The sequence below is a fragment of the Kogia breviceps genome, chromosome 13, assembly GCF_026419965.1.
Source record: "Kogia breviceps isolate mKogBre1 chromosome 13, mKogBre1 haplotype 1, whole genome shotgun sequence".
Lineage (NCBI taxonomy): Eukaryota > Metazoa > Chordata > Mammalia > Artiodactyla > Physeteridae > Kogia > Kogia breviceps.
Genome location: NC_081322.1, coordinates 20,756,360 through 20,782,946, shown reverse-complemented (window position 1 = coordinate 20,782,946; position 26,587 = coordinate 20,756,360). Strand labels below are relative to the sequence as shown.

Here is a 26,587-nt window from a genome sequence, read left to right as displayed (position 1 = left end):
TAAGAAAAATGAGCACAAAGTACAGTTTCCATATACCCCTCTCCCGCCCCTTTCTCCTATTATTAACATTGTACATTAGTTGGTACATTTGTTACAATTGACAAACCAACATTGATTCATTGTTATAAACTTAAGTCCATAGTTTACATTAGGGTTTACTCTTTATGTTGTACATTCTATGGGTTTTGCCGAATGTCTATGTATCCACTGTTATGTTATCAAACAGAATAGTTTCACTGCCCTAAAAATTCCGTGTGTTACACCTATTTAAGCCTCCCTCCCTCCCCCTGAACCCCTGACAACCACTGATCTTTTTACTGTCTCCATGGTTTTGCCTATTCCAGGATGTCATATAGTTGAAATCATGTAGTGTATAGCCCTTCCAGATTTGCTTCTCTCACTTAGCAAAATGCATTTAAGATTCCTTCATGTCTTTTCATAGCTTGATAGTGCATTTCTTGATAGCACTGAATAATATTCCATTATATGGGTACTAAAATTTGCTTACTCATTCACCTATTTAGGAACATCTTGGTTGCTTCCAAATTTTGGCAATTATGAATAAAGTTGCTGTAAACATCCTTGTGCAGGTTTGTGTGCGTGTGTGTGTGTACACTTAAATTTTCAACATATGTGAGTAAATACCAAGGAATATGACTGCTGGATCATACGGTGTATGTTTTGTAAGAAACTGCCAAGCAGTCTTCCAAAGTGGCTACACCATTTTGCATTCCCACCAGCAATGAATAAGCGTTCCTGTTGCTCCACATCCTTGCCAGCATTTAGCATCAGTTTTTTGGATTTTGGCCATAATAACTGTTGTGTAGTGGTATCTCACTATTTTAATTTGTAATCCTCTAATGACATATGATGCTGAGCATTTTTTTTCATGTTTATTTGCCACCTGTACATCCTCTTTGATGAGGTGTCTGTTTAGATATTTTGCTCATTTTTATTTTTAAAATTTTTTTTAAAGAACATTTATTTATTTGGCTGCACTGGGTCTTTAGTTGCGGCATGTGGGATCTTAGTTGTGGCATGCTGGATCTAGTTCCCTGACCAGGGATTGAACCCAGGCCCCCTGCATTGGGAGCACGGAGTCTTACCCACTCGACCACCAGGGAAGTCCCTTGCTCATTTTTAATCTTTTTTTTTTTTTTTTTTTTTTTGCTGTATGCGGGCCTCTCACTGTTGTGGCCTCTCCCGTTGCGGAGCACAGGCTCCGGACGCGCAGGCTCAGCGGCCATGGCTCACGGGCTTAGTTGCTCCGCGGCATGTGGGATCTTCCCGGACCAGGGCACGAACCCGTGTCTCCTGCATCGGCAGGCGGATTCTCAACCACTGCGCCACCAGGGAAGCCCCCTTGCTCATTTTTAAACTGAATTGTTTGCTTTCTTATGGTTGAGCTTTAAGAGTTCTTTGTATATTTTGGATACTAATTCTTTAACAGATATGTGTTTTGCAAAGATTTCCCCCCAGTCTGTAGCTTTTCTTTTCATTCTCTTGTGCAGTGTCTTTGCAGAGCAGTTTTAAATTTTAACATATCAGCCATTCAATTACCATGAGAAAGAGATGTTGCAAAAACTTTCTTGATTATTAGAAAGAGTGGATTGAATGACTTCCACAGTCTTTTCTGACTCTAGGTTTTTATGGTTCTGTGAAAAGAACAATGGTGTGTTGTGAATTTTTCCTATATGAATTCTAGCCCCGCCTTCTTATTATAACATTACTATATGGTAATTGCAAAAAGTTTAGAAAATATAGAGAAGAAAAGAAGAAAATATATTAAAAAAAACAGTTTGGCATTTAATAGTGGAAGAATTTGGATGACAAGCAAACAGGCATGACTTTATGCCTGCCTTTGATTAATTGCAACTTAACAGGTCTCCATTTTCTTACTAATTCAAAGGTTACATGGATGGAAAAACAGTGATGAGGCCCATAAATAATTAACTTAAAAATATTTATTGCAACAAGTTAAGCATTACCAAAGTGTATGAAGTAAAAAGTGGTGGTCTCCCTCCACCCTATCCTTCTAATTGTAATTGTTCTCTAGAAGCAAAAATCTTTATATCCATCATACCTTGTTATACACATTCACACAGACCTGCAAGCTTCATGAGCCAGGGGTCAATCTGTGTCTATCTTGACATACAACATTGTGAACCTAGTGCATAACACAGAGCTTAGTACACAGAAGGTGCTCAACTGAATGAATAAATGTCACACTCTACATTGTTCTCTAGGTGACTTAAAAAAAAAAATTAAGAATGTAACCTGGATCTCTTTCCATGTAAGGACATTGGTAGCTACTTCATTCTTTTCAATGGCTCCAGAATAATCCACGCTATGGATGCACACTATAATTTATTTAACCAGTCCCCTATTACTGGATGTTTAGCTTATACACATTTTTACAAACAAAACACACACACATTTATATGTATGTTACAAACAATGCTTCAGTAAGCATTATAGTCTAATTATTCTGTAAAAAAAGTCATATCAATCTATCCTCTCACTCCCTTGGGGAGAATTAAGTCAGCTGGCCACACCTGGCTGCCCCAGAGGCTGGAAGTGGAATTTCTAGCTGGACAGTAGGTACCAGGTTACAAGGCATTCATGGTGGAAGGATGTAAGAACAGACTTGGGGGAGCAGGGCTTAATAAATATGACTATTATTTATTTATCAAAAAAAAAAATCTCTCATTTCACTAACAGTGAACGTGTCAATTTCTCCACAACCACAGTGGAGATGATATCCCAAATCAGACATTAGCAATGTTTGTCATTGTTGCTGTTATTTTTGCTTGGAGCAAGGGTTCATATAAGGTGAATAGCTGGCTATTTTGTTTTAAAGGAAAGTTGGGATTCAAATGAGGAAGATCTTTTTTTTTTTTCCGGTACGCGGGCCTCTCACTGTTGTGGCCTCTCCCGTTGCGGTTACAGGCTCCAGACGCGCAGGCTCAGTGGCCATGTCTCATGGGCTCAGCCGTTCTGCAGCATGTGGAATCTTCCTGGACCGGGGCACGAACCCGTGTCCGCTGCATTGGCAGGCGGACTCTCAACCACTGCACCACCAGGGAAAGATCTTTAGTGGCAAATAGGACATTTGAATATTTTTAAGCCATGAGAATCCAGAGAAAGAGTTTGAGAAATTTTTAAAATATATTGCAAAATGTTTGAGCTAGAAGAGATCTTAAAAAATTATCTTCTTCAATGCACTTCTTTTATAGATGAGGAAATCGAAACTCTGAGAAGTGAACTGATTTACCTAAGCCCACGCTACCCATTAGTAGCTGGGATTAGATCTGGGATTAGAATCAAGGTTGTTTTGGGTCTCAGCCTATTATTCTTTGGTTTTATTCAGTAAATACTGATATTTATTGAGCATAAAATCCTATGTTTGGTACTAAAGAGGATTCAGATAAGTAAGGAATTTTCTTGTGCCAGATCTTTCACATACATTTCAATCTAGTCCAATGCATCTATAGTACCAAGTGAATCAATCTATCTACTAGTTTCTTGGGTTTTTTTTTTAAAGTATTATTAGGGATTCCCCATGTTTCATTAATAGTAGTAATTCTTGGCATCAAGCCTGGAATAAGAAGTTCTGCAGGTCAGGAGGAAAATTATACCACTGTTTCTCTCAACAAGATGTCAACTGGAGAGCATAGCTGATAGCTCTTTTTCTCAGGCCCGCTCAGGGCATCTCTGTCTAAGTTCCTGTCTAGGCCCTTAGTGTGTGCCATCCTGAGAAACGCCAGAATTGAGAGAAGGTCAGCTGAAGCTGGGAGAATGGCAGATATGTGGCTGGGGAAACATGTGGGATAGGTCATGGAAGGTTTCGTTGATCTAGTTAAGGATTTGGTTCTAAGTGTACTGGGGAGGTAATGAAGGGTTTTAAGCAGATCTTATTTGCAATTAAAATACACACACACACACACACACACACACACACGTGCGCTCACGCACATATGGATTAGAAAAGCTGCAAGGATGGATGAATCAGGAGGCTCTATCGTTAGTCCAGGTGGTAAGTGATGGTAGCTTATCCCCTGGGTGCAACACAGAGAGAAGTGGAGATATATTAGGCAGACAAAATTGACAGGACTTGATTAATTGATACGGCCTTGAGGGAGAAGGTACTGTCCTGAATGACTCCCTGGTTTTCAGCTAATGCTGCGGCATGCAAGTGGGTGATGTTCACTGAGATGGGAACTCTGGAGATGGATGATGAAGTGTACGATGTTGTGCTCAGTTTTTTGAAATGTTGGAGTGCCTAACGCCCACAGAAAGGTGTTGGGTGGGTGGGTTAGGCAAAGGAATTAGAGGTCAAAGAACTAGAGATTTCAATGTGGGAGGTCTGGTCATCTGGTAGATGACCTTGCCTAGGTAGAGGCTCTTCTTCTCCTTCCTCCCCCTCCCCCTCCCCCTTCCTCTCCTCCTCATTCTTTTTTTTTTTTTTTTTTTGCGGTACGCGGGCCTCTCACTGTTGTGGCCTCTCCCGTCGCGGAGCACAGGCTCCGGACGCGCAGGCTCAGCGGTCATGGCTCACGGGCCCAGCCGTTCCGCAGCATGTGGGATCTTCCCAGACCGGGGAATGAACCTGCGTCCCCTGCATCGGCAGGCGGATTCTCAACCACTGCGCCACCAGGGGAGCCCTCATTCTTTTTTTTAAGGCAAGTTGATCCCCAGGAAAGTCTTTAAAAAAAAGTGTTGGATGGTTCAGATCTGTTGTTTTCATTCCTTCATCTATAGGATTACCCAGTTTTCATTATATTTTTGTATTAAACATTTTGGTTATTTAGTTTCATTTATAACATTATCTACAACCTTCGAATTATGAACTAAAATCCCTATTGCTGAATTAGATGAATACAACAGCAGGTCCATGTATGACAGGAAAAAATTTTAGGTAGTATAGTGCCCAGATCCTTACTAAACCGACTGGCTAGTCTTTTGGTCAAAATATTTTAAAAATGTCGTATCTTGATCCAGGTACTAATGAAAATAATCTGGCATACCAAGTGTTTAAGCACTTTGAGGAGTATTCATTTAACTTTTTGTTTAGGGAACCAGTGAGCTCTTGTTTTTTTAATGAAAAGGACACTATTCCTGTTTTTCATTACAGCTGCATTGAACAAAATTAGTATCCATACGACGTCTGAAATTCAAATGCCTTTGTCTTGTCTTTCTTGTACCTAGTATACTGTTACAAAAGAAGTGTCACTACAGTTAACATTTAATTGCCAAGATTTTCGAAAAGAAACACAGATATGCTCTTCACAGTTGCTCTAACCACGCAGCTCTGTGCTGCTGCAAGTTGCTCAAACTGTGCCGTGAGGAAGCCCTTAACAGCTGAAAAGGCCAGGGACTGAAACGGAGTATTGCACAACTCTTCACCACCCAGCGGTTTTGCTTCCAAATCTGGCTTTCGTAGCATCCCAAGGCGGGAGCCGCTCCTCGCTCCACTGGAGTCAGCCGGTTCCCCCTCAACAGCAGCCGGGGTTTCCTCGCTCGAATTCCGGGCGCCCCTCCCTCCGCCCATGGTTCCCGTGGAAGAGAAGCCACGCGGGCGCGGGGCCCCGGAGTTCCCACTGTCCGGCCGGGTAGACCCAGTCTCCCAGGAGGGACTCCCGCACTCGAGCCCCACCGGCCAGGTGGACCAAAGGTCCGCAGGCTCCGCGCCGCTCCCCTCCCCCGCCGCCCATTGTCTGCCTCGCCCCGCCCCGGGGGACACGTGCGCCTGCAGCTTCCCGAGCGAGGAGAGTGCGGGGCGGCGGCGGCGTGGACACCGCCTGGAACGGCTACGCGGCCGCGGCGCCGGGGGCGGGGGCCGGGCGCGCACGGACCGGTGGGTACCCTCCGCTGAGCTGCGCTCGCGTCCCGCGCCCCCTGCCCCGTTCCCCTCCGGTCCCGGACGGGGCGGGGGGTGGGGCGAGCTGGAGCTCGGTGGGGGGGACGTGCGCGTGGTGCCGCGGTGGGGGTGGGGTGGGGCGGGGTGGGGAGATGCCTGTCTCCTGACAAAGGAGAATGAGTGGGACACGCTGAGCCGGCCCGCCCCGCCCCGCTCGGAGAGGCGCGGGAGGGGGAGTGCCGGGAGGGGAAGGGGCGGGCCTTTCATTCACTCTCGGCCCCTCCGCCGCCGCCGGAGCGGAAGGGCGGGGTCTCGCGCCCTCCCGTGTGGTGGGAAGCGAGGGAGGTGGCGGGCGTGGGGGCGGAGCCCGCGGGCGCGCGTCCCGAGGCGTAAGCTACGTCGTCACGTCAGCGCGGGAGAGAGAAAGAGAGGAGCCGAGTCGGCAGGGACTAGGGGACGGGGCAGAGAGAGCTAGGGAGGGAGCGAGCGTGCGAGCGTGCAAGCGAGGAGGGGAAGGGCGGCCACTCGTGGCTGAGCGGCCGCGGACGACAGTGCAAGCGGTGGGAGAAAGGAGCAGGGAGGGGAAGAAGAAAGCCCTAGAGAAGAGGCGGACGGAGGCTGGTGGTGGTGGGAGAAGGAAAAGGAGGAGCTGGAGGCGGGCAGGGGCTGAAGGAGTGAGTGAGAGAAGCGGACGCGCGAGGGAGGGGAGGGAAGGGAAGGGGGGGGTCACGCGGAGGCGCGCGCGCGCACTGGGAGCGCGCTCGGAGGCGAGTGGAACTGGATCGGGTTTGCTGCCAGCGGCGTGAGCTTCGGCCGCCATTTTACAACAGCTCCACTCGCGCCGGACCCAGGGAGCAGCGAGCACGCGTTGCCCGCAACCGGATCTCCTCGGACAGGATTCCTCCGCCGCAGCCCGACGGGGAGGTAACGACCGCCGGGACCCGGGTCTGGGAGGGGAGCTCCGTGACATTGTGGAGTGAGCTGGGGGAGGGCGGTGCGGGGAGAAACCGGCTTTTCTGGAAAATGGATTCCAAGGAAGAGGGGAGCACGTTGACTGGGGCTGCTTGGGAGTAGGCCGCGGCCCGCGCCGCTACTTCCTTCTCCCTTCCATGTGCTGCTGCCATTCGGGCTTTGTCTGCGGCGCTCCAGGGAGGAGGCGCCCCCGTTGCCCGCGCGGACCACGAGCGGCGGCAGAGTTGGTGCTGTCGTGGCCGTCGCCGCGGCGCGGGAGTGGGCGGAGAGGAGCCGGTCCTGTCCCGCAGCCGCGCGGCGGGGTTGGGTGGTGCTCGGGGTCCGGCAAGCGTTGGGCAGTTCGCGGAACGCCCTCGCGCCGCTGGCTTGTCGGCCCCGGCCCGGGGGTGGCACCGCCGGCCCCCGCGCCGCAATCGCTGCCGGGACCGGCGAGGGGTGGGGGGCTTGCACCGCGCGCCGCGGCGCACGTCTCGGCGGGGCGGCCGGCCGGCCGGCCGGGGGTCGCCGGTGCCCGGGGCAGAGAGAGCCATGTGTCACGGTCGAGACGGCGGCGCTGGGGGGCGGGGAGAGCCTGTGGCCTGGCGCCGCCGCGGCCTCGGTGTCGAGGGGCGAGGTTGTGCTGCTGCTGCTGCTTTCTGGGGGCTCCGACCGCGGCTTGGGGTTGCTGTTGGGAGCCGGTGACGGTGGTCTTGGCCTGGGACTCGGTGGGTTTTCGTGGAAGGAAGTTGTAGGACATTGGAAGGCGCAGAGCACGTGTTTCTGCTGGGCTCCCGGGGGCCGCAGCGGTGAGGCTGCCGTTCTGGGTGCGGAGTCGGGGGCGGGCTTTGGGGTGTGCGGGTGAAGGGTGGAGAAATTGGGTGGTGGGAAGGTAGCTTGTGTGAGCGCTTTGTTCTTCGCAGGCTGTTGTTACCGATCTTTAAGCGGCAGGCGGGAAAAGCGCGCACTTCGGGGGTTTACCTTTGAGAGGGAAAAGCCCAGCTTTGCTTGCTCCACACACACCTCGTTCGCCGTACGGGCACAGCTGCATGTGGCAAGCTGGCTCGTCCTCGTGCTGGTTGGGCTCCATTTGTAACGTGGTTTTTCCTAGGGAGTGTTAGCAGGTGAGTCAGGGGTGGTGCTAAGGAAAAACGTAGTGGATCCGTCCTTCTGTGCCCCGCGCTCCGAATGTGGCTTGTCAGGCGACAGTGACTTTCAAGTAAGGCCTCTTTAAAGGGAGGTGCAGGCTGGCTGGTGTAGAAATTGGTAGAGAAAGTAAAGATTGGGGCTCTCATATTCCTCTACCCTTTCTGAAGATCCTAGTTTAATTTTGCTTATTGCGTTTGAACAGATCTCTGGAAACATGGCTACAGAACATGTTAATGGAAATGGTACTGAAGAGCCCATGGATACTACTTCTGCAGTTATCCATTCAGAAAATTTTCAGACATTGCTTGATGCTGGTTTACCACAGAAAGTTGCTGAAAAACTAGATGAAATTTACGTTGCAGGTAAGAACTAACACTTGCAAAATTATATCATGAAATTTTTCTATTGGATTTCTGGCTTTGAGCTAAAATAGCAACTTTTTGTGGTTTCCAATAAGTGTTGGGACCTGGAGTTTTGCCTTGTTGTGCTAGTTGTGAACTAGAGGTTAAGGTGTATAGAGGGAGGGAAGAGAAAGGGTTAGGAGGTAAAGGCTGGCTGGCCAGATGGATAAGTATACGATGGTAGCAACAGCTGCTAAATATTGGAAGCAGGCCATGTGACTTTTTGGGGGTATTTTTATAGTAGGATTCTTGTTAAATAACTTGGTAACTGTAGACTTGTAGTCTGTCTCCGTGTGGCTCTTGCTTTTTCTAGTGGTATTTGAAATTGAATAGAGGTTCATTTGTCATGCTCGGTACTTTGTTGGTTGGTTTTAGAATTTGTGACCCTACATATTTGCTGTAGAAATAGGGTTCAGAATTGTCTGATTTAGGCACAGAACAAGATTTTTAAAAAGTGGTTGAGAGGCCTTATTTATTAGTTCATAATGCCGTTCAGAATGGCCAAGGTATGTGTGTGTTTCATTATATAGATGGTAAGGGGGCATGGAAGAATTCTTAGTTGGCACCTGTATTGGCAAACATGGTCTTTTTCTTAAAAAAAAAAAACTTTCTAAAAATATTAAAAGTTGACAATTAATTAAGTTTTTTCTTCTCCAGGCCTGGTTGCACATAGCGATTTAGATGAAAGAGCTATCGAAGCTTTAAAAGAATTCAATGAAGACGGCGCATTGGCAGTTCTTCAGCAGTTTAAAGACAGTGATCTCTCTCATGTTCAGGTAACGTTAATCTAGTGTCAGTGTAAAAAGAATAAAACTGAGTAGTTTTGATAGTTCAAGTTTTACTTATTTAGGTAACATTTAAGATAATTATTGTTAAATATGATTGGAAAATTCGTTTGCAGAACAAAAGTGCCTTTTTATGTGGAGTCATGAAGACTTACAGGCAGAGAGAAAAACAGGGGACCAAAGTAGCAGATTCTAGCAAAGGACCAGATGAGGCGAAAATTAAGGTATGTCTTTAAAAACTTTATTTTTTACTCCTTTCAGTTTTAAAGTTTTTTTTTTTTTTTTTCTATTTTCTAGCTTTGGTAAATATTCCTTGGGTGTGAAATGGGTGTGTGTGTTTTGTTTTTCGTGTTTTTTTGTGTGGTTTTTTTTGATGTTGCAAGTTAATGACCATGAGATAATTTGTTAATCTTTTGTAATTACTGTTTTTCCTGCCTTTAACAATTTGTTTCTAAAACAATTCTGAAGTTTTTCTTGTTAGCCAGCTGTTTCTTAAATCTGTGTTATTGGTATTCTAAATAAAAGATTTAAAGAAATACAGCCACCATCTTTTTTTAGAAACCTGCAAGTCCAGATTAACTGACAGTGGAACCAAAATGGGAGGGGATCAGCTCACCCCATACTGATGGAGTGTGTACATTTAGCAGCTGACTGCTTTTCTTAGGATTCTCAAGCCCCCAAATTAAATGGGTTTAGTATTTTAACACTGCCTTCTTCTTTCTAGTATGGGTTTTTAAGGCCAATTTGTTCATTTCTAAAAGCAGCTTTTAAGGATAAAATTGATTACTGTGGAAATGTAAATGAGGAAACTGAGGCTGAGGGTAGGTTTCCTTTGCGCTTCCCCCACCCCCAAAGTCAGAAGAGTAAATGGCCTCAAAGTCAACTAGGTTTTGATCTTGGTGTTTTTTAGTTGTGTTGAGTTTTTAGTTCATAGAAAATATGGCGGTGATCATGCTAGTTTTAATCTGGTACTCTTAATATAGTGTGCCACTGCTCTTGAACCAAGGGTTATGGTTTAAGAAAATTAAGTTATTAGGAACAATATGGGTGTCAGGTGTTTTTTAATGCTGTGGGAAGAGAGAAGCTTGGAATATGGAGTTAGACGTTAAGGCTATCTATAAATTTGAGCCTTTTGCAGTTGTAGCTGTGAGTGAATTGTGTTTGAGCTATAAGTTTAGTTTTTCCAAAGAAATGGAATATAGTTGTTACTCATTGTAATTAATCAGTTGCAATTAAGTCTATACTGAGACAGTTACTAAAATTTTATGAAAAATTGAAAATTTCGTTTGTGAGATTCAGTTCTATCTTTGGAAGAGAGTGGCTTAAAGCTTTAGTGTGACTTAAACTGTGGCAAGAAGGCAGACTTTTTTTCTTCTAACATCTTTATTGTAGTTTCTGCTGTATAAACAAAATGAATCAGCTATATGCAAACGTATATCCCCTCCCTCTTGCATCTCCCTATCCCACCTCTCTAGGTGGTCGAAAAGCACTGAGCTGATCTCCCTGTGCTATGTGGCTGCTTCCCACTGGCTATCTGTTTTATATCTGGTAGTGTATATATGTCCATGCCACTCTCTCACTTCGTCCCAGCTTACCCTTCCCCCTCCCCGTGTTCTCAAGTCCATTCTCTACGTTGAAGACAGACATTTTTATAGGATATTTTTCAGAGGGAATAAGTTTTTCCTTTTTGTTTTTAGCGAGTGACATAAAAGGTATTATTTGGGTCACTTAAAGATTAAAGTGAAAGAAGCGCAGGGATTACATATGGGAAAAAGGGAAGAAGAGCCATTTAATGGTTTAGTTTATGTGATAGTAAGAGATTTGAGTTTATTTTTGTTACTAACCCAGTGTTGCACTGTTAAGCAAATATATTTGGAGATAATAAAAAAAAGACTACTTAAAACATGTAGCACTTTCTGGGCTTTTTTGTTAAGACAGTTTAGGAGTAAAGGAGTTGTTATCAATTACAGTATTTTTTCATAAATATTTAATGTTTTTTGAGTAGAAAATATTTAAAATCTGTCTAGGCATTTTCATTTTCAAAGACTAAAGTAACCCCCAAATCACTTAACAGCATTTTGATAAGTTTTGTCCTGTGCCTAGTGTTTCTTTTTATTTCAGAATTTATCATCTAATTATTGAGTTGGTTTTATTATTCAGAAAACAGTTTTGTGCTTTGTGGGTGAGATGGTGGAAAAGGAATAATTCTTGTTTTTACCTTAGGCTAACAGTGGACTACTTCTTTCTAGTCTTTTTGCTTATAGTAAGATGAAGAGAAATTTTTAATGCTCTGAGTAAATATGAGTTGTGTAAATTTTAACAGTTCATTTTTAGGGAGGTAATATGTAGAGGTTATGTCACATTGTTGGAGCTTCGTAAAGTTTTCAGAATCATTTTTTCTGAGTGATCCATGCTGTCCTGTGAAGCATGGTACTTGAATGTCAGATAAATAAGAGGTCATTTTTCCTGCAACTCCTAAGTTTCTGGACTTAATTGGAGGAGTGTAATTTCTATGAAGGTTGGTGAAACTCCCAAAATGGTGGTAGGTACCTAGAAGTGTGGGTTACAGGGAAATTTATTGGGTAAGAAAGCTAGATTTGGGAGAGAGAAGTTATCCAGCTCCTTCTTCAGGAGAGAATTATTTTCAGCCTAATTAGGTGCAGTCATTTTTTGGAAGGGCCGAATAGGGACACGTTGCCTTGAAAGTTGTTGATGGATCAAAATTTTGTGTTGTTCACTAGGCACTACTTAGTAATTAATTGGAGACCAGAAAATAATTTGACCAGGATCCTGAAATTTTCATTATAAGTTAGGGCATATTATAAATTACAAGCATACATTAAAAGGGGGATTCTGAAACAACAGAAATCTGTAAGTAGGGAATGTTGCAAAGATAAATGGAAAGATTTGAACAATCTTGATTTTAAACTGCTCAATGTATGGGTGTGGTCTCATGAATGAAATGTATTAATGACATTTGAACTTTTTAAGGCGCTCTTGGAAAGAACAGGATACACACTCGATGTGACCACTGGACAGAGGAAGTATGGGGGACCGCCTCCAGATTCCGTTTATTCAGGTCAGCAGCCTTCTGTTGGCACTGAGGTAAAGAGACTAAAAACTTGTACCTTTTGTAGTAAATGTACAGGTGTCTGTTTCCCTAAAGAAACTCTCCATGGTTTTTACTTCATATTTAATTTACAGATATTTGTAGGGAAGATCCCAAGAGATCTCTTTGAGGATGAACTTGTTCCATTGTTTGAAAAAGCTGGACCTATATGGGATCTTCGTCTAATGATGGATCCACTAACTGGTCTCAATAGAGGTTATGCGTTTGTCACTTTTTGTACAAAAGAAGCAGCTCAGGAGGCTGTTAAACTGGTGAGTTGTTTTTTCTTTCCGGTTTTCACATTCTCTGTTTTCATTTAAAGCCAGGCCTTTTCTTAGTTGCGTTAACCAAAGGTTTTTGAAGTGCTGATTAGGCACTGTCACATTTTCTGTGTACACATTGTAGCTGTATTTTTTGCACGTGTAGTTGAACTGACTCAGGATCTGTAAGTTAGTGTGGTGGAGTTGAAGTTACTGGTGCTTTGAATTTGGCTTAGTGATTTTTTTTTTTTTTTTAAGGAATGTTAAAAGGTTTAAGAAAGTAACTGTAGTAGATAGGGCTCTTAAAGGGCCATATCTGGGTGTCCCTTTTTCAAAAATGTTTCACAGAGACATTGTGATGATAACTTTCTAGTTAATGAAATAAAGGATTTTATGTTGAGTGGCAGTGTCTGATTTAAAAATACTAGATGTCAGGTGAGGACCTAGTTATTTTCCCAATTTAAAGAATTTTAATGTTTCAACTATGGTTTATATAGTTCTCCTTCAAATTAGTTTTATTAAATTCTGTGACAAGTAGTTTCTGTGTTTTGTAGTTGAAGATGTAAGTTAATTTCAATCCAAGAAATACATCAAAAAGTACAGCTGGGGAGGAACTTTTGTAAATGGTCCACTAGCAGATGTTTGTTAGTTTTGCGTTATCTGACTTACATGTTTTATGGGTAATTCTAAGCAAACTTGAACTCCTTAGAGTGATTTCATCCTGAACTTTATTTTTCCTTCCCTCACCATCATATATATCACATTTTAAGGCAATTCCTTAAGGAGAAAAAAAACCAAATATACTTGGTTTTGCTTTTTGTATTGCTTGGATCTCTCCATTGGTGTGTGTAATTGAACATTGTAAAGGTTAACATTAGAAAAATATGCTACTTGGGAAGAATAAAGGATTCAGGAGTTTAGATATTTCTTTTAAAATCATGACTGATTTTCTTTTCTTTCAAAGAGTGCTTTCTGTTTCAGAAGGGAGTATGTATAGCTCTAGGGGTCCATTCAGTGGTAACCTTTGAACTGTCACATTTTTAGTTTAAAACAGTTCAGGTAAAACAAGACTTTTTAGAGTTCTGGAAAGATACTTTAGGAGTCATCCAGTTGAATCAATAAAAGAATAGAACATTTTGCCAGGTAGTAATAAAGTAGCAGTAAATTTTAATGTGGAAATACATAATGATTGAGAGGGCAATGAGACTATCTTAACTACAAAAAGCTAGTACAGAATTTAATGATGTCACATCCAGTTTTATTTACTAGGTATTACATGAAGCTTTAGTTTTGCTTAATAGGTGTGATTATTTAGTGTTATATTTAGTGTTTTTTCGTGTTACAAGTAATGATTTGTGTATTAATATTTTTAAAAGGAATCATTAAACAAACATTTGTAGACTACTTAATTTTTGTTGCCAGAATACACTAATTTTGGTAGGTCCTCACTAGAATTTATTTCTAGATGATGTTCATAATCCTTATAGTAAAGGAACATCATTAGAAGAAGTTATATAATCCAGTCCTAACATCACTATTTTGAGTGCCAGTAAGTACACATGAAATATGTCTCAGTTTGGGCAATTGCTTTGGCTTAACATATCATGTAGTCCAAGGTGCATTGCTGTAGGCTTAGAGTAGTATTACTAATGTAGTTAAGTTTTTCAACTGTAACGCAGAAATTTCCAGGTAGCCAAACAGCCATGTTGATTGGTCTGTGAGCTAGCTCTTGTCCTAAATCTAACATTTTATTCTGGGTTTGTGATTTGAGTCCTTATCTGGGGGCATAATTTTTTACTGTCTGATGAATAGGAGGCTCTGTGCTTTAGTGTCTTTTTAAGGGTATTCTTAGCACTGGGATGAATTGGACGTGTTGTCATTGCTTTTTTAAAAAGGGTGCTTTACCATAGCTAGGACTGTGGTGATAGAATTGGGAGATTTGCCTTAATGCAACAGTAGAAGAAAGGACTAGGCTTTTGAGGAAATGAAACATTGTAGAGAAATAAAAAACTGAAATTGATTTGGATGTTTTTTGCTACCTTGTTTTGATTCCTGGAAATGAGTACCCCTCCTAAACGTATTTTTTAAGGAAGCATATTTTGAAAACTTTCTACTCGTATCATGTACGAGTAGACAGCTTTATCCAAGGTGAATTTTTATATAAGGTAGTTGACCTGTTGTTCTAGTTGCACATAATCAGGTGTTGAGAAAATGCCTTTTTTAAATTATTTATAGATGAGATAAGATTGCAGCACCATCTCTTTTTGCTTTCCTGTACTTTGTGTGTTGAGAAATACCTTTGATTGAGTTGAGATAGTTTATATATTCAGCCTTATTTTGTGATGTTATTCAACAACAACCCCTGCCATTCCCCCCACCCCAATAAAGACTGTAGATTTTAAGTTTGCATCTGAATTACTTGTAAAATGGGTTGATGTTAACAGCTGAAGAAGAGGCATGAAGTTACAAGCAACTGCAAACTTCTTAATGACCCTATTTTCAGCTAACATCTGCCTTGTATTTGGGGGAATAAGAAAATTCATCCCTAAATGATGACAGTATAGCTAAGGAAGCAAGATTTAAATTTGTGAAAAGGTGAATAATAGCTACCACTTGTGCTTGTTGAGGCACAGGAGCTGTGCTAGGTGCTACATTATTACCTTTAAAGATCACTTCAACCCATTCTTCAAGGTAAGTGAAATATCTTCCTATTGCAGTAGAATAAATAGTCTGGGTGGCTTGCCCAGAGCCGTACTGGTTTAGTTTGATACCAAGTTTGTTTAGCATGTGCTTAGCGTTAATTAGACATAACAGTTTAAGCCAGCAGTATAAGTTATGTTGCCAGGTAGCCTGATTCTTCAAATTATGTAGTGGTTTAGGTAGTGTTAAAAGGAATTCAGAGTGTAAGTCGTCTCTACTGCCAAATTTATTTTTGGCATCTAACCAATTTGTACCATCTTCCTGCTACCATCCTAGCCTAAGGTACCATTTGAAGAATCCTCCTAGCTAGTCTCACTGCTTTCCATTGCTCCTTTACAGTCTTACCTTTTAGCTGTGTAGATTAGATCATAACAGTCCCATGCTGAAAACTCTAATAATGGCTTCCAAACAAGGTTCTATCTGATCAAGTTTTTGCTTACCTCTCTCTTCCTACTCTTCTTTATTACCCTTCCATCCACACTTTGCCTTTTTTGTCCTCCACAAAAGCTATGAGCATTTCCATCTCAAGGCTGCCTTCTGTTCTTTCTCCCACGTCTCCCAGTTAGCACAGCTGCTGTCTTCTTATCAATCAGGTTTTCTTAGAAGGCCTTTCTAAGAAAGGCTTACCACCCAGTTGGCCCATGACAGTATTCTGAACATGATAAAAACAAGAACGCTTAGATGTACTTGAAATTATTTTTTGACTTTGAAAGATTATTTGCTTCTCTCTTGCCATCAGAAAACTTGCTCTTTTTTCCTGTATCCCCAATATTTAGAACAGTGCCATTATAGAGTAGGTACTAGATAAATAACCTGACTGGCCGACCAGGCAAGTGTGTATATGTATTTGTGTGGTGTGCTGCTGGAATTGGAGCCCAGGGCCACTGGCTCTGCAGTGCCCATTATGGTTCCTATACAGTGGGAGTGTCCTACTGAAAATACCTTTGTTACAGAGACTGGAATACTGACCTCTATTTGCACATTAAAGGTTATGACTTTAATAGCCACTGATGGTTTATTCACCACAGTGGTTGTATACACCAGTGTACAATCGTTTTGATGAATGAAGCTGGCAAGACAGGCCGACAGAATAGTAGCATTAGCAAGTGTTTAGTGTGTTTAACATGAAAACTTTTACTCTGGGTGCACAAGGTAGTTTGATCCAGTTCTTGACTTTGGTGTTTCTAGGACTTGAGAGGCTAACTACAATGAAAGTGGAAGCAAGTGGTTCACAGGGTAAAGGAGGGATGGGATCGATTGCTTTCGGTTGAAGTTGTTAGAGAAGGCTTTGTGATAAAAAGGTGTGAGCGGGGCAGTGAAGGAAATCGATGAATAGTTGAAGCACTGTTTTGTGGGACGGGAGATAAAACTTGTGTAAAGTCAGTGCTGGAAGGCAGTAGGCATGACTGCTGGGCTGAGTTGCATGGTGCTGTTAAAGTTTTGAGCCTTTTTATGGGTTGCATGAGGTAAATAACAGTATAGGTTCTATTTTTTTTTTTTAATCAGTGATATGAATGAGGGCATAGTTGGACTGCTTGGAATGTTTGGTGACTTGAATCTATATGTAGTGGTTAATGCCATGGATGACAAAAGAAGGATCTGAAAAGATTTTGATAGCCTGGGACAGTAGTTTACATCAGCAGGATGGAATTGAGTGGGGCTGAGAGTCAAGTCCTATACATGACTAATCCACGAGTAAGCTGTAGTGTGTCAGTAGTGTGTGATTGCCAGATAAGCCAAGATAATCATGGACTACATGTTACAGAGGCCTGGTCTTTAGAAGTGTAAGAATAGTCTCCAGCTTACTCTAGACTCCTCAGTCTCAGTCTGCCTCTATAGGATTGCGTTATGGATGTCACTATTTGGTGACAACTCTTGGAGGCAGTTCCCAATTTCAGAGAAGTAATGATTAGCCAAGCATAGAGGGGGATTGAGTCCTAAGCATTGTGTGCAGGTATATGAAGTGCTGTCATTTGGAGGAGGAAATAGATTTATTGTAGAATTTTTAGGGAAGTAGGTTCGGCTCAAGGTAAAGAAGACAAATGGACGGGCTTGGGAGGTAGCAGCTTTGCTGCTGTAAGGCTTAGGACTGAGCAGCCACTTCTGGATCAGTTTTCTAAGTCTGAGATTGCTAAATTTCTGGGGATTTGGTAACTGATTGGCTATAAGGGAAGGAAAGAGTGAATTGATATTTTGAACGTAGATGATGGGAATGTTCCAGGCTGTACAACTCATTTTGATGTTCTGAAATACTGAAACTGCATTGGTTAATATTCAAAGTTCATCTTTATTTTATTTGGTTACCTCACTGTGCTACTGGATCTGAAAGCTAGATTTCCAAAATTTGTTAACTTCAGTGCCCACTTTTCTAGAGTTTGGAAAAGATTATGTTTTCTTTTTTATTTTGATACTATATCGTCCTGATTACTAACCCTTGAGAGTAAGGGTTTATCAGCATTAAATTAGAATCTCTATTAAGGATCAGAACAGTTGTTTTGGTAATGTTTTTCTACCATCTAAGTCACTGTTACTCACCTGCTAACACCTGCTAGGATGCAAAGTTTATTTTCGAATTTAAGGTGATATATTGGTTTTAAAAGTGCTAGAGTGAGAAAAGTTAAACAACTGAAATATACTTACAAAAGTGCGTGCTTAATCTGTAGATGGGGCATTTCTTTAAGAAATGTTTATTTCTAGGCACTTTTGGTTTATTTGGACAGTATGCTATGTGCAGAGGGTCACCTTTGCTCCTTTGATGACTTCTTTTCATTGGAGAGCCAGTTTACTCTCTATGGGTCAGCTATAATTGTTCCAATTTTTTAAATTAAAAAAATGTGGATGAAAAGGTAGTTTTCTTTATAAATCCTACTAAATATTTATGTCTTCATATTGTTCAGAGACTACAGTCATTTAAATGCCTTGTACCTACCCCACCTTGATTAACCATAGTGAGGATAGGTTAGAAGGAAAGAAACTTTTCTTTTGTAGGTAATAATGGAAATAGTCATTCTATTTTGAGGCAGCATTGTTAAGTAAATAGCCTCTGCTCTTAGAATATTTGGAAAGAAGTACAGTAAAGGGAAAATGATACCAAATTGTCATCTTCAAAATAACTCCTCTTTCTCCCTTTTAAAAACTTTGTATTTCCTTCCATTCTTTTTCTGATTTTAATTGTTTTTGTCAACTTCTGAAGTTACAGACTAAATGACCAAATTGAAAGCCATTGATTTGTCACTAAGGCTGGCTACTTGATCCTTAGATATAAAAATCTAGGGAATGTACATGTCTTAAAGCAGTTTATTGTGCTCTTAAGTTAACTTATTTGTGTAATAGGGTATTGTAGTCTACTTGTCCATAATCCCATGCAATGGTGGATTCAACCTTAGGTCTAATATCTGCCTATAACCACATATTTCTATTTTTAAGAGGTGTTTGGTCTAAATAGAATGTAAATGGTATGAGAAAACGAAGTCCAGGGCAGGATTTCTTAACCTCAGCACTATTAATGTTTTAGACTACATAACTTTTTATTATGCTGGACTATTTTGTAAATTGTAGGATGTTTAGTAACATTTCTGGCCTCTACCTACCCACTAAATACCAACAGCAAACCCCACCTCTAGTTGACCAAAATGTGTGTGTGGGGGAGGGCAGCAAATCACTCCTGTTGAGAACTGCTGATCTGTGCTAACATAGAATGGTGTTTTTGTTGACCTTTATAGGATTTAGGGATTGCAGAATATTTGGTTGAGCTCAAATCTACCTTTATGCAGAGGAGTTTGGATGGTGAAGTTTCGGCGAAAGCATTATAGTCAGAGGTTGAGCAGCATGAAAACTGAGAACTGATGTAAATAGCCGAGATTATAGTATTGTGGAGAAAAGGGAGAAGTGGTAGGGATTCTAGGACGGACTTAATGACATCTAAGGGTTTGAATTTTGTTTTGCTGATGGGGAGTCATTGTGGGATTCTTTTTCAATAGGCAAAGTTGTGATTAAAAAAAAAATGTCTCGAGCATAAGCGTAAAGAATAGAGATAATCCTGGGATCATGATGACCAGAGACTCGGATAAGCATGAACGGAGTCAGTCAGGACAAAACTGTTCTGAACTGGAGGAAGGATGTTTGAACTTCATGTTTAATTTCGAATATGTGGAGATGGAGAAAAAGGGAGAGGGAGGAATCAGTTTTCTGACTTGTCTGTATTTTCTTAACTTATACCTGATATACCTGTTACGCAAGAATGGGAATAACAGGGATAGGAACTTTTTGGGTTTTGCCTCTGCGGTATTGTTACGTTTTATGGAATATGGTTACTTGAAGATTGTTTACTTTTTACTGTAGTTTTATAGTAGTTTACCATAATCTGCTTGTCTTTCTCCAACTTTATTGTAGGCTTGGTGAAAATGAAATGGGGGAAAAAGTTGGTTCGGATTCGGAATAACAAGGTTCTGCTTTTAGATTTAAGTATTTGAAGCCAAAAATCCCTTATTGTAACTTTTTACAAGTGATTAGGGCAGATGGAAAAGTAAGATTTAAGCGCTGATTTAATAGAAAGGCAGAAAGCTTGCTGGCACTGGAATCTGTTTCACTAGTCGAAAGGATGAATTTAAGTAGAAAATAAGGTATTGTGGAATCAGTAATTTGGAATTTAAGCTGCTGTACAGACTAGATTCTTACCAAATTTGCTAAATTTCAAGGACTTGACAATTTTTTGCTTTAATTCATAAACTTGGTTAGTGTGTTTTGTCAGTACAATCTTCCTGTCTCAGATTATAATTTTTTAAAGGATAAAAATACTTGATAAACCTAAGTGTTGAAGTTTTAATTTGTTAAAAGATTTTGCTTTTGTGTATGGGATTTGCATATCTTTCTATAATGAGCACCTATAGTAGGATATTTTAAGTATTTTTAAAACATGGTGCACTTTTCCGCCTTTCAGTATAATAATCATGAAATTCGTTCTGGAAAACACATTGGTGTCTGCATCTCCGTTGCCAACAACAGGCTTTTTGTGGGCTCTATTCCTAAGAGTAAAACCAAGGAACAGATTCTTGAAGAATTTAGCAAAGTAACAGGTAAGTTGGGTTTACCTGGAAGGAGGTTCAACTTCTAATACTTAAGGTAATTGCATACTTCTGTGTGCCAAGCATTTTTTTTTTTTTTTTTTTGCGGTACGCGGGCCTCTCACTGTTGTGGCCTCTCCTGTTGCGGAGCACAGGCTCCGGACGCGCAGGCCCAGCGGCCATGGCTCACGGGCCCAGCCTCTCTGCGGCATATGGGATCTTCTTGGACCGGGGCACAAACCCGTGTCCCCTGCATCGGCAGGTGGACTGGCAACCACTGCGCCACCAGGGAAGCCCCCAAGCAGTTTTAAGCACTGCATTTATTGACTCATCACTATAGCCATATAAGATGAGTAACTCCAGTTTTAAGATTAGGACATAGAAGGTTTTGGGAGATAACTTGCTGAATGTTATGTAGTTAGTAAGGAATACGGCTGGGATTTGAACTCAGTCTGCAGAATCGTTGTGCTTCCCCTTGTTCTGGAAGATTGTAGTTCTTTGTGTGTTTTTATGCATTTTGAGGTGCTAGTTGACATTCTTAGTAAAAATGTTTGATAAGTAATGATTTGATTTTCCAGATTATAGGAATGGTAAGTACTCTTGCTATAAGAGATTATACTTTGTCATTATGGTGCAATTTCTTTGAAATGTAGAGCATTTTTTATAAGCTTCCAAGTGACAGGCTTTTGTCATTTGGAAACTAGAAAAAATAGTTTTGTCTGCCTCGAATATTTAGCAAATTATCAGCCTGTTACCAGTTTCCAGGAACATTTGAAATTCTTATACAATACTAAGATAGTACATTTCATTTGAAATAAACACTGATGTCTGAGGCCAGAAAAGTACCATTAAAAAATTAGTTTTTACTTGTATGGGATGAAAAATTTCAATGCATGTCTGATTTATACTTCTGGTTTTCCTAAAACAGCTTTGTAAAGATTTCATACCTCTCTGTCATCTAATTAATGGAAGCAGAGAAAAATTTCTAGCCATGTCTGACTTATACTCCTGGTTTTCCTAAAACAGCTTTGTAAAGATTTCATATCTCTCTGTCATCTGATAAATGGAAGCAGAATTAATCCTCAGGTCTAAGTAAAAAGAATACGTTTTCTTTTCATGGGGATTTTTGCATTAGGAACACTTGGAAAGTGGGGATTAGGTGAATTATCTGGACCAGTATTTTTGAGAGTCCCCAGTAAAGATAAGAGATTATTTTTCATTCTGATATTCAAGTATAATATTAGAAAAATAAATCTTTTGATTTGCTTATTTTATCTAATTTCTCTGGAATTGTTGCTTACTTTCAGAGGGTCTTACAGACGTCATTTTGTACCACCAACCAGACGACAAGAAAAAAAACAGAGGCTTTTGCTTTCTTGAATATGAAGATCACAAAACAGCTGCCCAGGCAAGACGTAGGTTAATGAGTGGTAAAGTCAAGGTCTGGGGAAATGTTGGAACTGTTGAATGGGCTGATCCTATAGAAGATCCCGATCCTGAAGTTATGGCAAAGGTAATGACATTTGAGTTAAATATTTTTTTCTGGTATTGCTGGGAGCAGGGGTAGGCTTTAGAGAGTGGAGGGAAACTTGTGTGTGCTTTCTTAAACCATATTTTTGAAAGTGAGAGAAGTGTTCTGTGTTAAAGGCCACGCACCAGAAATAAATAACAAGTGCGTGGAGGGTGAATATAGGGATTTATTCATGGACCCTCAGCCACAGTTGTGTAGCCATCATACTCTCATGATAAAATAGGTAGCCTACGTGCAGTGGAGATGATTCATTTTCATTTTTGTGTGGATTCAAAGAGCAGTTTCTTTGAGTTTTTGAGAGTGGCGCCATTAGGTTACATGGTTTTTGTGTTAAAAGTCCTACTCCTAAAAATAGTGAACTGTACTGGCCTCAGCAGAGCTGCTGCAGTTAAAAGGTTTAGCTATTATTAGGTATCGTACTTCAGCAGTCAGTTGAGACATCTATGAAAACAAACATCTCTTGAGTCAACACTTTACCAGTGCAGTTTGCAGTTAAGTTATTCTAACCTTTTAAAGAATCCTCCTTAATGACAATAGGCTAGGAAATACAACTAGTTTACTTAAATCAAGAGAGGAGTGTGAAGTGTCAGAACAGTGAATATTAAAGGGTAGATGTTCTTGAGGACAGAAAATACTTAAGATTCATTTTTTTTTTTCCTTTGGCTTATTAAGCTCTCATTGGTTAGCCCTTTAGATTAAGAAATTCAGGTATAATGCTTCAGGTATTTTAGGAGGAAGTGATAATGTTTCTTAGCCAAAAGGTTAAATTTGTAGTTGTACTTGAGTAGCTTTCAGGATCGAAGACTTTATCTTACCAGTGTTCTGAATATTGTCTCCTCTCTTTAGGGTTTCAAAAGCAGGTCCTAATTAGTTTTGACTCCCTGTGTTAAGTTCAACAGCTATTTCAGATGGCATGGTGTTCACGTTATTAGAAAATAACCACGTCCATTTTCATTGTAAAATAATAACTAATGAAAAGTACTGTACATAGCATGTTTTGTTTTTTGAGCAGCAAGTACAGCAGTTTCCCATACGCACACCTACCCACATAGCTGTGCAGCCTCCTGCACGATCAGTGTCCTCACCAAAGTGGTACATTTGTCATAATCTAAATCTAAATTGACACATTATTATAACTCAGTGTTTACATTAGGATTCCCTTTTGGTGTTCTGCATCCTATGGGTTTGACAAATGCATGTTGTACCCACCACTGTAGTATCATACAGAATATTTTCACTGCCTTAAGAATCCTCTGTGGTGCCTTTTCATCCCTCACCCCCTCACCCCTGGCCACCTTTGCTCTTCTTACTGTCTCCATAGTTTTGTCTTTTCCCAAATGTCACATAGTTGGAGTCATATAGTATGTAGCCATTTAAGACAGCTTCTTTTACATTTAAGGTTCCTCCATGTCTTTTCATGGCTTGATGGCTCATTTCTTGTTTAGTGTTAATATTCCATTGTCTGGATTTATTATAGTTTATCCAGTCATCTACTGAAGGACAGCTTGGTTGCTTCCAAGTTTGGCATTTATGAATTAAGGTGCTATAAGCATCCATATACAGGGTTTTGTGTGGACGCGTTTTCACCTCTTTTGGGTAAATACCAAGGAGTGTGACTGGTGAGTCATATGGTACGAAAGTATGTTTAGTTTTGTAAGAAGCTGCCGAATTATACCATTTTGCATTCTAATGCAGTGAATATGTTGTTCAGTATTATCCACAGCATTCGATGGTGTTAGTGTCTTAGATTTTGGCCGGTCACTGTAACAGGCTTGTGACGGTATCTCACTGTTTTAATTTGCAATTCCCTAATGACATGATAATTGAGCATCTCTTCCTATGCTTATTCACCATCTGTATATCTTTGGTGAGAATGTTCAGATTTTTTGCCCATTAGGTCCAGCAGCATGCTCCTTGGTCTTTACCCAAATGAGTTGAAATTTTAGTCTATATTTTATGTTTCTGATACTCTTCTAATGGGTTGTGATTAAAGTTAGGTCTGCAGGGTTGGGGTGGTGGCATCTTGGAAACTGAATCCTTTGGAAATACATAGGAAGTTTCTGTTTCTTTCTTAAATTTCAGGTAAAAGTGCTGTTTGTACGCAACCTGGCCAATACGGTAACAGAAGAGATTTTAGAAAAGGCATTTAGTCAGTTTGGGAAACTGGAACGAGTGAAGAAATTAAAAGATTATGCTTTCATTCATTTTGATGAGCGAGATGGTGCTGTCAAGGTAAATAACTGGGGGAATTATAGGCATCTTAGACTAATGATTTTTAGTCATCCTAAAATCAGAATGTTTTAGAACATGGAAGGAAACTCAGAGGTCATGTAATTAATTACTCAAGCTAACCTTTATTGGCCTTAACAAATCGCATAACTTACTAAACTAACTCAAAAAGATTATTAGGGTTTCCCTGGTGGCACAGTGGTTGAGAGTCCGCCTGCTGATGCAGGGCACACAGGTTTGTGCCCCGGTCCGCGAAGATCCCACATGCCGTGGAGCGGCTGGGCCGCTGAGGCTGCACGTCCGGAGCCTGTTCTCCGCAACGGGAGAGGCCACAACAGTGAGAGGACCGCGTACTGCAAAAAAAAAAAAAATTATTAGTTGAAGAATCCTATTTTTATCTCATCCTTCTAGTGTTAATAGTAAATGATTTTTTTAACTTTAAATGAATCATAGTTGTGAAAGGTCTCTTGTATTGATCAGTACCTACTTTTTTAAGGCTATGGAAGAAATGAATGGCAAAGACTTGGAGGGAGAAAATATTGAAATTGTTTTTGCTAAGCCACCAGATCAGAAAAGGAAAGAAAGAAAAGCTCAGAGGCAAGCCGCAAAGAATCAAATGTAAGTGAAAGTTGTACAAATTTTAATATTGATTAACTGGTGAATAACAGGTGAACAAATCTGTAACCATGCCTTTACTTTTTAAAGAAGACTTGAAGTTTAACTTGAAAGCTTTGAGTCAAAGAAAAATGCTGAGAATCTCCAAAAATGTTTATTGAGCTCTTGCTATTGACCATACTTGTAAAACTAATTGTAATTCTAAACAACTGGACCTTTGCATAATAAACGAAAAATCAATCTAGGTTATTTTTTACTGTATTTTACAGAATGTGCTCCTGAATACGTGTTTTAAATATTAGCTGCCCCAAAGTCTTGGCAGTATGTTTGGTTAAAGGGTGGAGAGTTTTTTTTCTGAGGCAGGAAATATAAAATCTCCAATTATAATAGACTCTGCTTCCTTTGTGTCAGAAAAAAGACTTCTTTACCAGTACATAGTGCCCGTTACTGCCATCCCAAAGGCTTCATATACTATGCATGGGTTTTGAAAAATGAAATGAGTATAGTTAATGAAATAAGCAAATAACATAGTATTGAGATACGAAAACAAGCGTGTAAATGCATTGTATAAATTGGATCTTTTAAGGCTATCTGCTCATTAAGACAGTGAAGGAAACTTAGCTGTGTAAGAATGAAGTTTGCAATTTAAAAAAATTTGGTAATTGATTTCTAAGGAGGAAGAAAGGGGTAATTGCTGTTTGATGGTAAGAACAATAATCACTAAACTATACCTCAGGTCAGTTTTCTGTCTGTTGCCCTACGTAGGGGAAGCTTCTACTATTTCATAATCAGGGAAGCATTCACGTTCCAGTTTCTGTAATTAGCTGTGCAGTTAGGCAAGTTGGCAAGTTCTGAGCCTCAGTTTCTTTAATTTTAAAAGGGAAACATTAAATTATGTAAGATGTCTTGTACAATGATTATTATCCAAGTAATCTATCTGTACTTGTTCTAGGACTAAAGAAACGTGCTTTTAATAGGCTTGGTGGTGTATAAATGAGAAAAAACTTACAAAGAGCTAGGTTTTGAAGGAGGAGCTAATGCTCTATCTCAAACCCTTGAGTATACTCTATGCAGTGAAAATAACTTTTTCATATCTCTTCCAGAAGACAATTAACTGATTGTGGTTTTTTAATGTAGTGGCAGAATGTAAGCATAGGAGATGACATTGGGTAAGTGATTAGAGCAGTTACAGCTATGACTTGATAGATGGAGGATGATACTATATCGAAGGTGTAGAATGTCAGTATATCTGTTAATATTTGAAAAGAACAGGCGAAAGGGATGACTGCATGTGATGCTGGCACTTTACCTTGCTGCAGTCATTCACTGATTTTTTTTTTTTTTTTAAATTTAACAACTGCAGCACACATTTCTACTTACACCTCATTGTGTCCCTGTGAGTTCTCTATCTCCCAGTTTGAAATGAGGAAACTGAGGCACAGAGGTCAACTTGCCCAAGGTCAGTCACACAGCTAGTAAGTAGTGGAGTTGGATTTGAACCAAGGCAGTCTGGTCCTCAGGGTTTTACTCTTAACACACTACACCAGGGTTTCCTCAGTCTCTGTGTAATTATTGCCATTTTGTGTGTGTTGATTTTTGGTTATGGGGGCTGTCCTGTGCATCATAGGACGTTTAGCAGTGTCCCTGGCCTCTTCCCACTAGATGTCAATAGCTGTCCTGTGCATCATAGGACGTTTAGCAGTGTCCCTGGCCTCTTCCCGCTAGATGTCAATAGCAGCCCCACCCCCACTGCCGAGTGATGACAGCTGTAAATGTCTCTAGACATCACCAGAGGCCCCCCGGGGGGGCAGAAGTATCTCCAGTTGAGAATCACTGCATGCTGTGGGCATTGTGTCACTTAAGAGACAGAAAAAAATGATTTATCAATTATTAAGAGAATCAGCACAGCACAACAAAATGGTCTTAGAACCTAGTGA

General features: G+C 40.9%; 1 protein-coding gene across 15 annotated transcripts in view; it reads left to right on the top strand.

Moving 5' to 3' along the window:
- The first annotated feature begins 5,608 nt into the window (after positions 1-5,608).
- The window catches only part of SYNCRIP (synaptotagmin binding cytoplasmic RNA interacting protein), a 29,047-nt gene continuing 8,068 nt past the window's right edge, over positions 5,609-26,587 (top strand). For 3 of the 15 annotated variants that reach the window (XM_067011421.1, XM_067011422.1, XM_067011419.1), the window contains exons 1-10: positions 5,609-5,857; positions 8,160-8,319; positions 9,016-9,134; positions 9,260-9,367; positions 12,135-12,248; positions 12,348-12,524; positions 20,152-20,287; positions 21,583-21,788; positions 23,889-24,038; positions 24,532-24,653. In XM_067011421.1, the coding sequence (XP_066867522.1) occupies positions 8,172-8,319; positions 9,016-9,134; positions 9,260-9,367; positions 12,135-12,248; positions 12,348-12,524; positions 20,152-20,287; positions 21,583-21,788; positions 23,889-24,038; positions 24,532-24,653 (1,280 nt within the window). In that variant the 5' untranslated portion in view covers positions 5,609-5,857; positions 8,160-8,171. Of the gene's footprint in view, positions 5,858-6,272; positions 6,535-6,613; positions 6,785-8,159; positions 8,320-9,015; positions 9,135-9,259; positions 9,368-12,134; positions 12,249-12,347; positions 12,525-20,151; positions 20,288-21,582; positions 21,789-23,888; positions 24,039-24,531; positions 24,654-26,587 lie in introns of those variants that run through there. The other 12 variants (XM_059083135.2, XM_067011417.1, XM_067011425.1 and 9 more) reach the window with 11 other exon arrangements.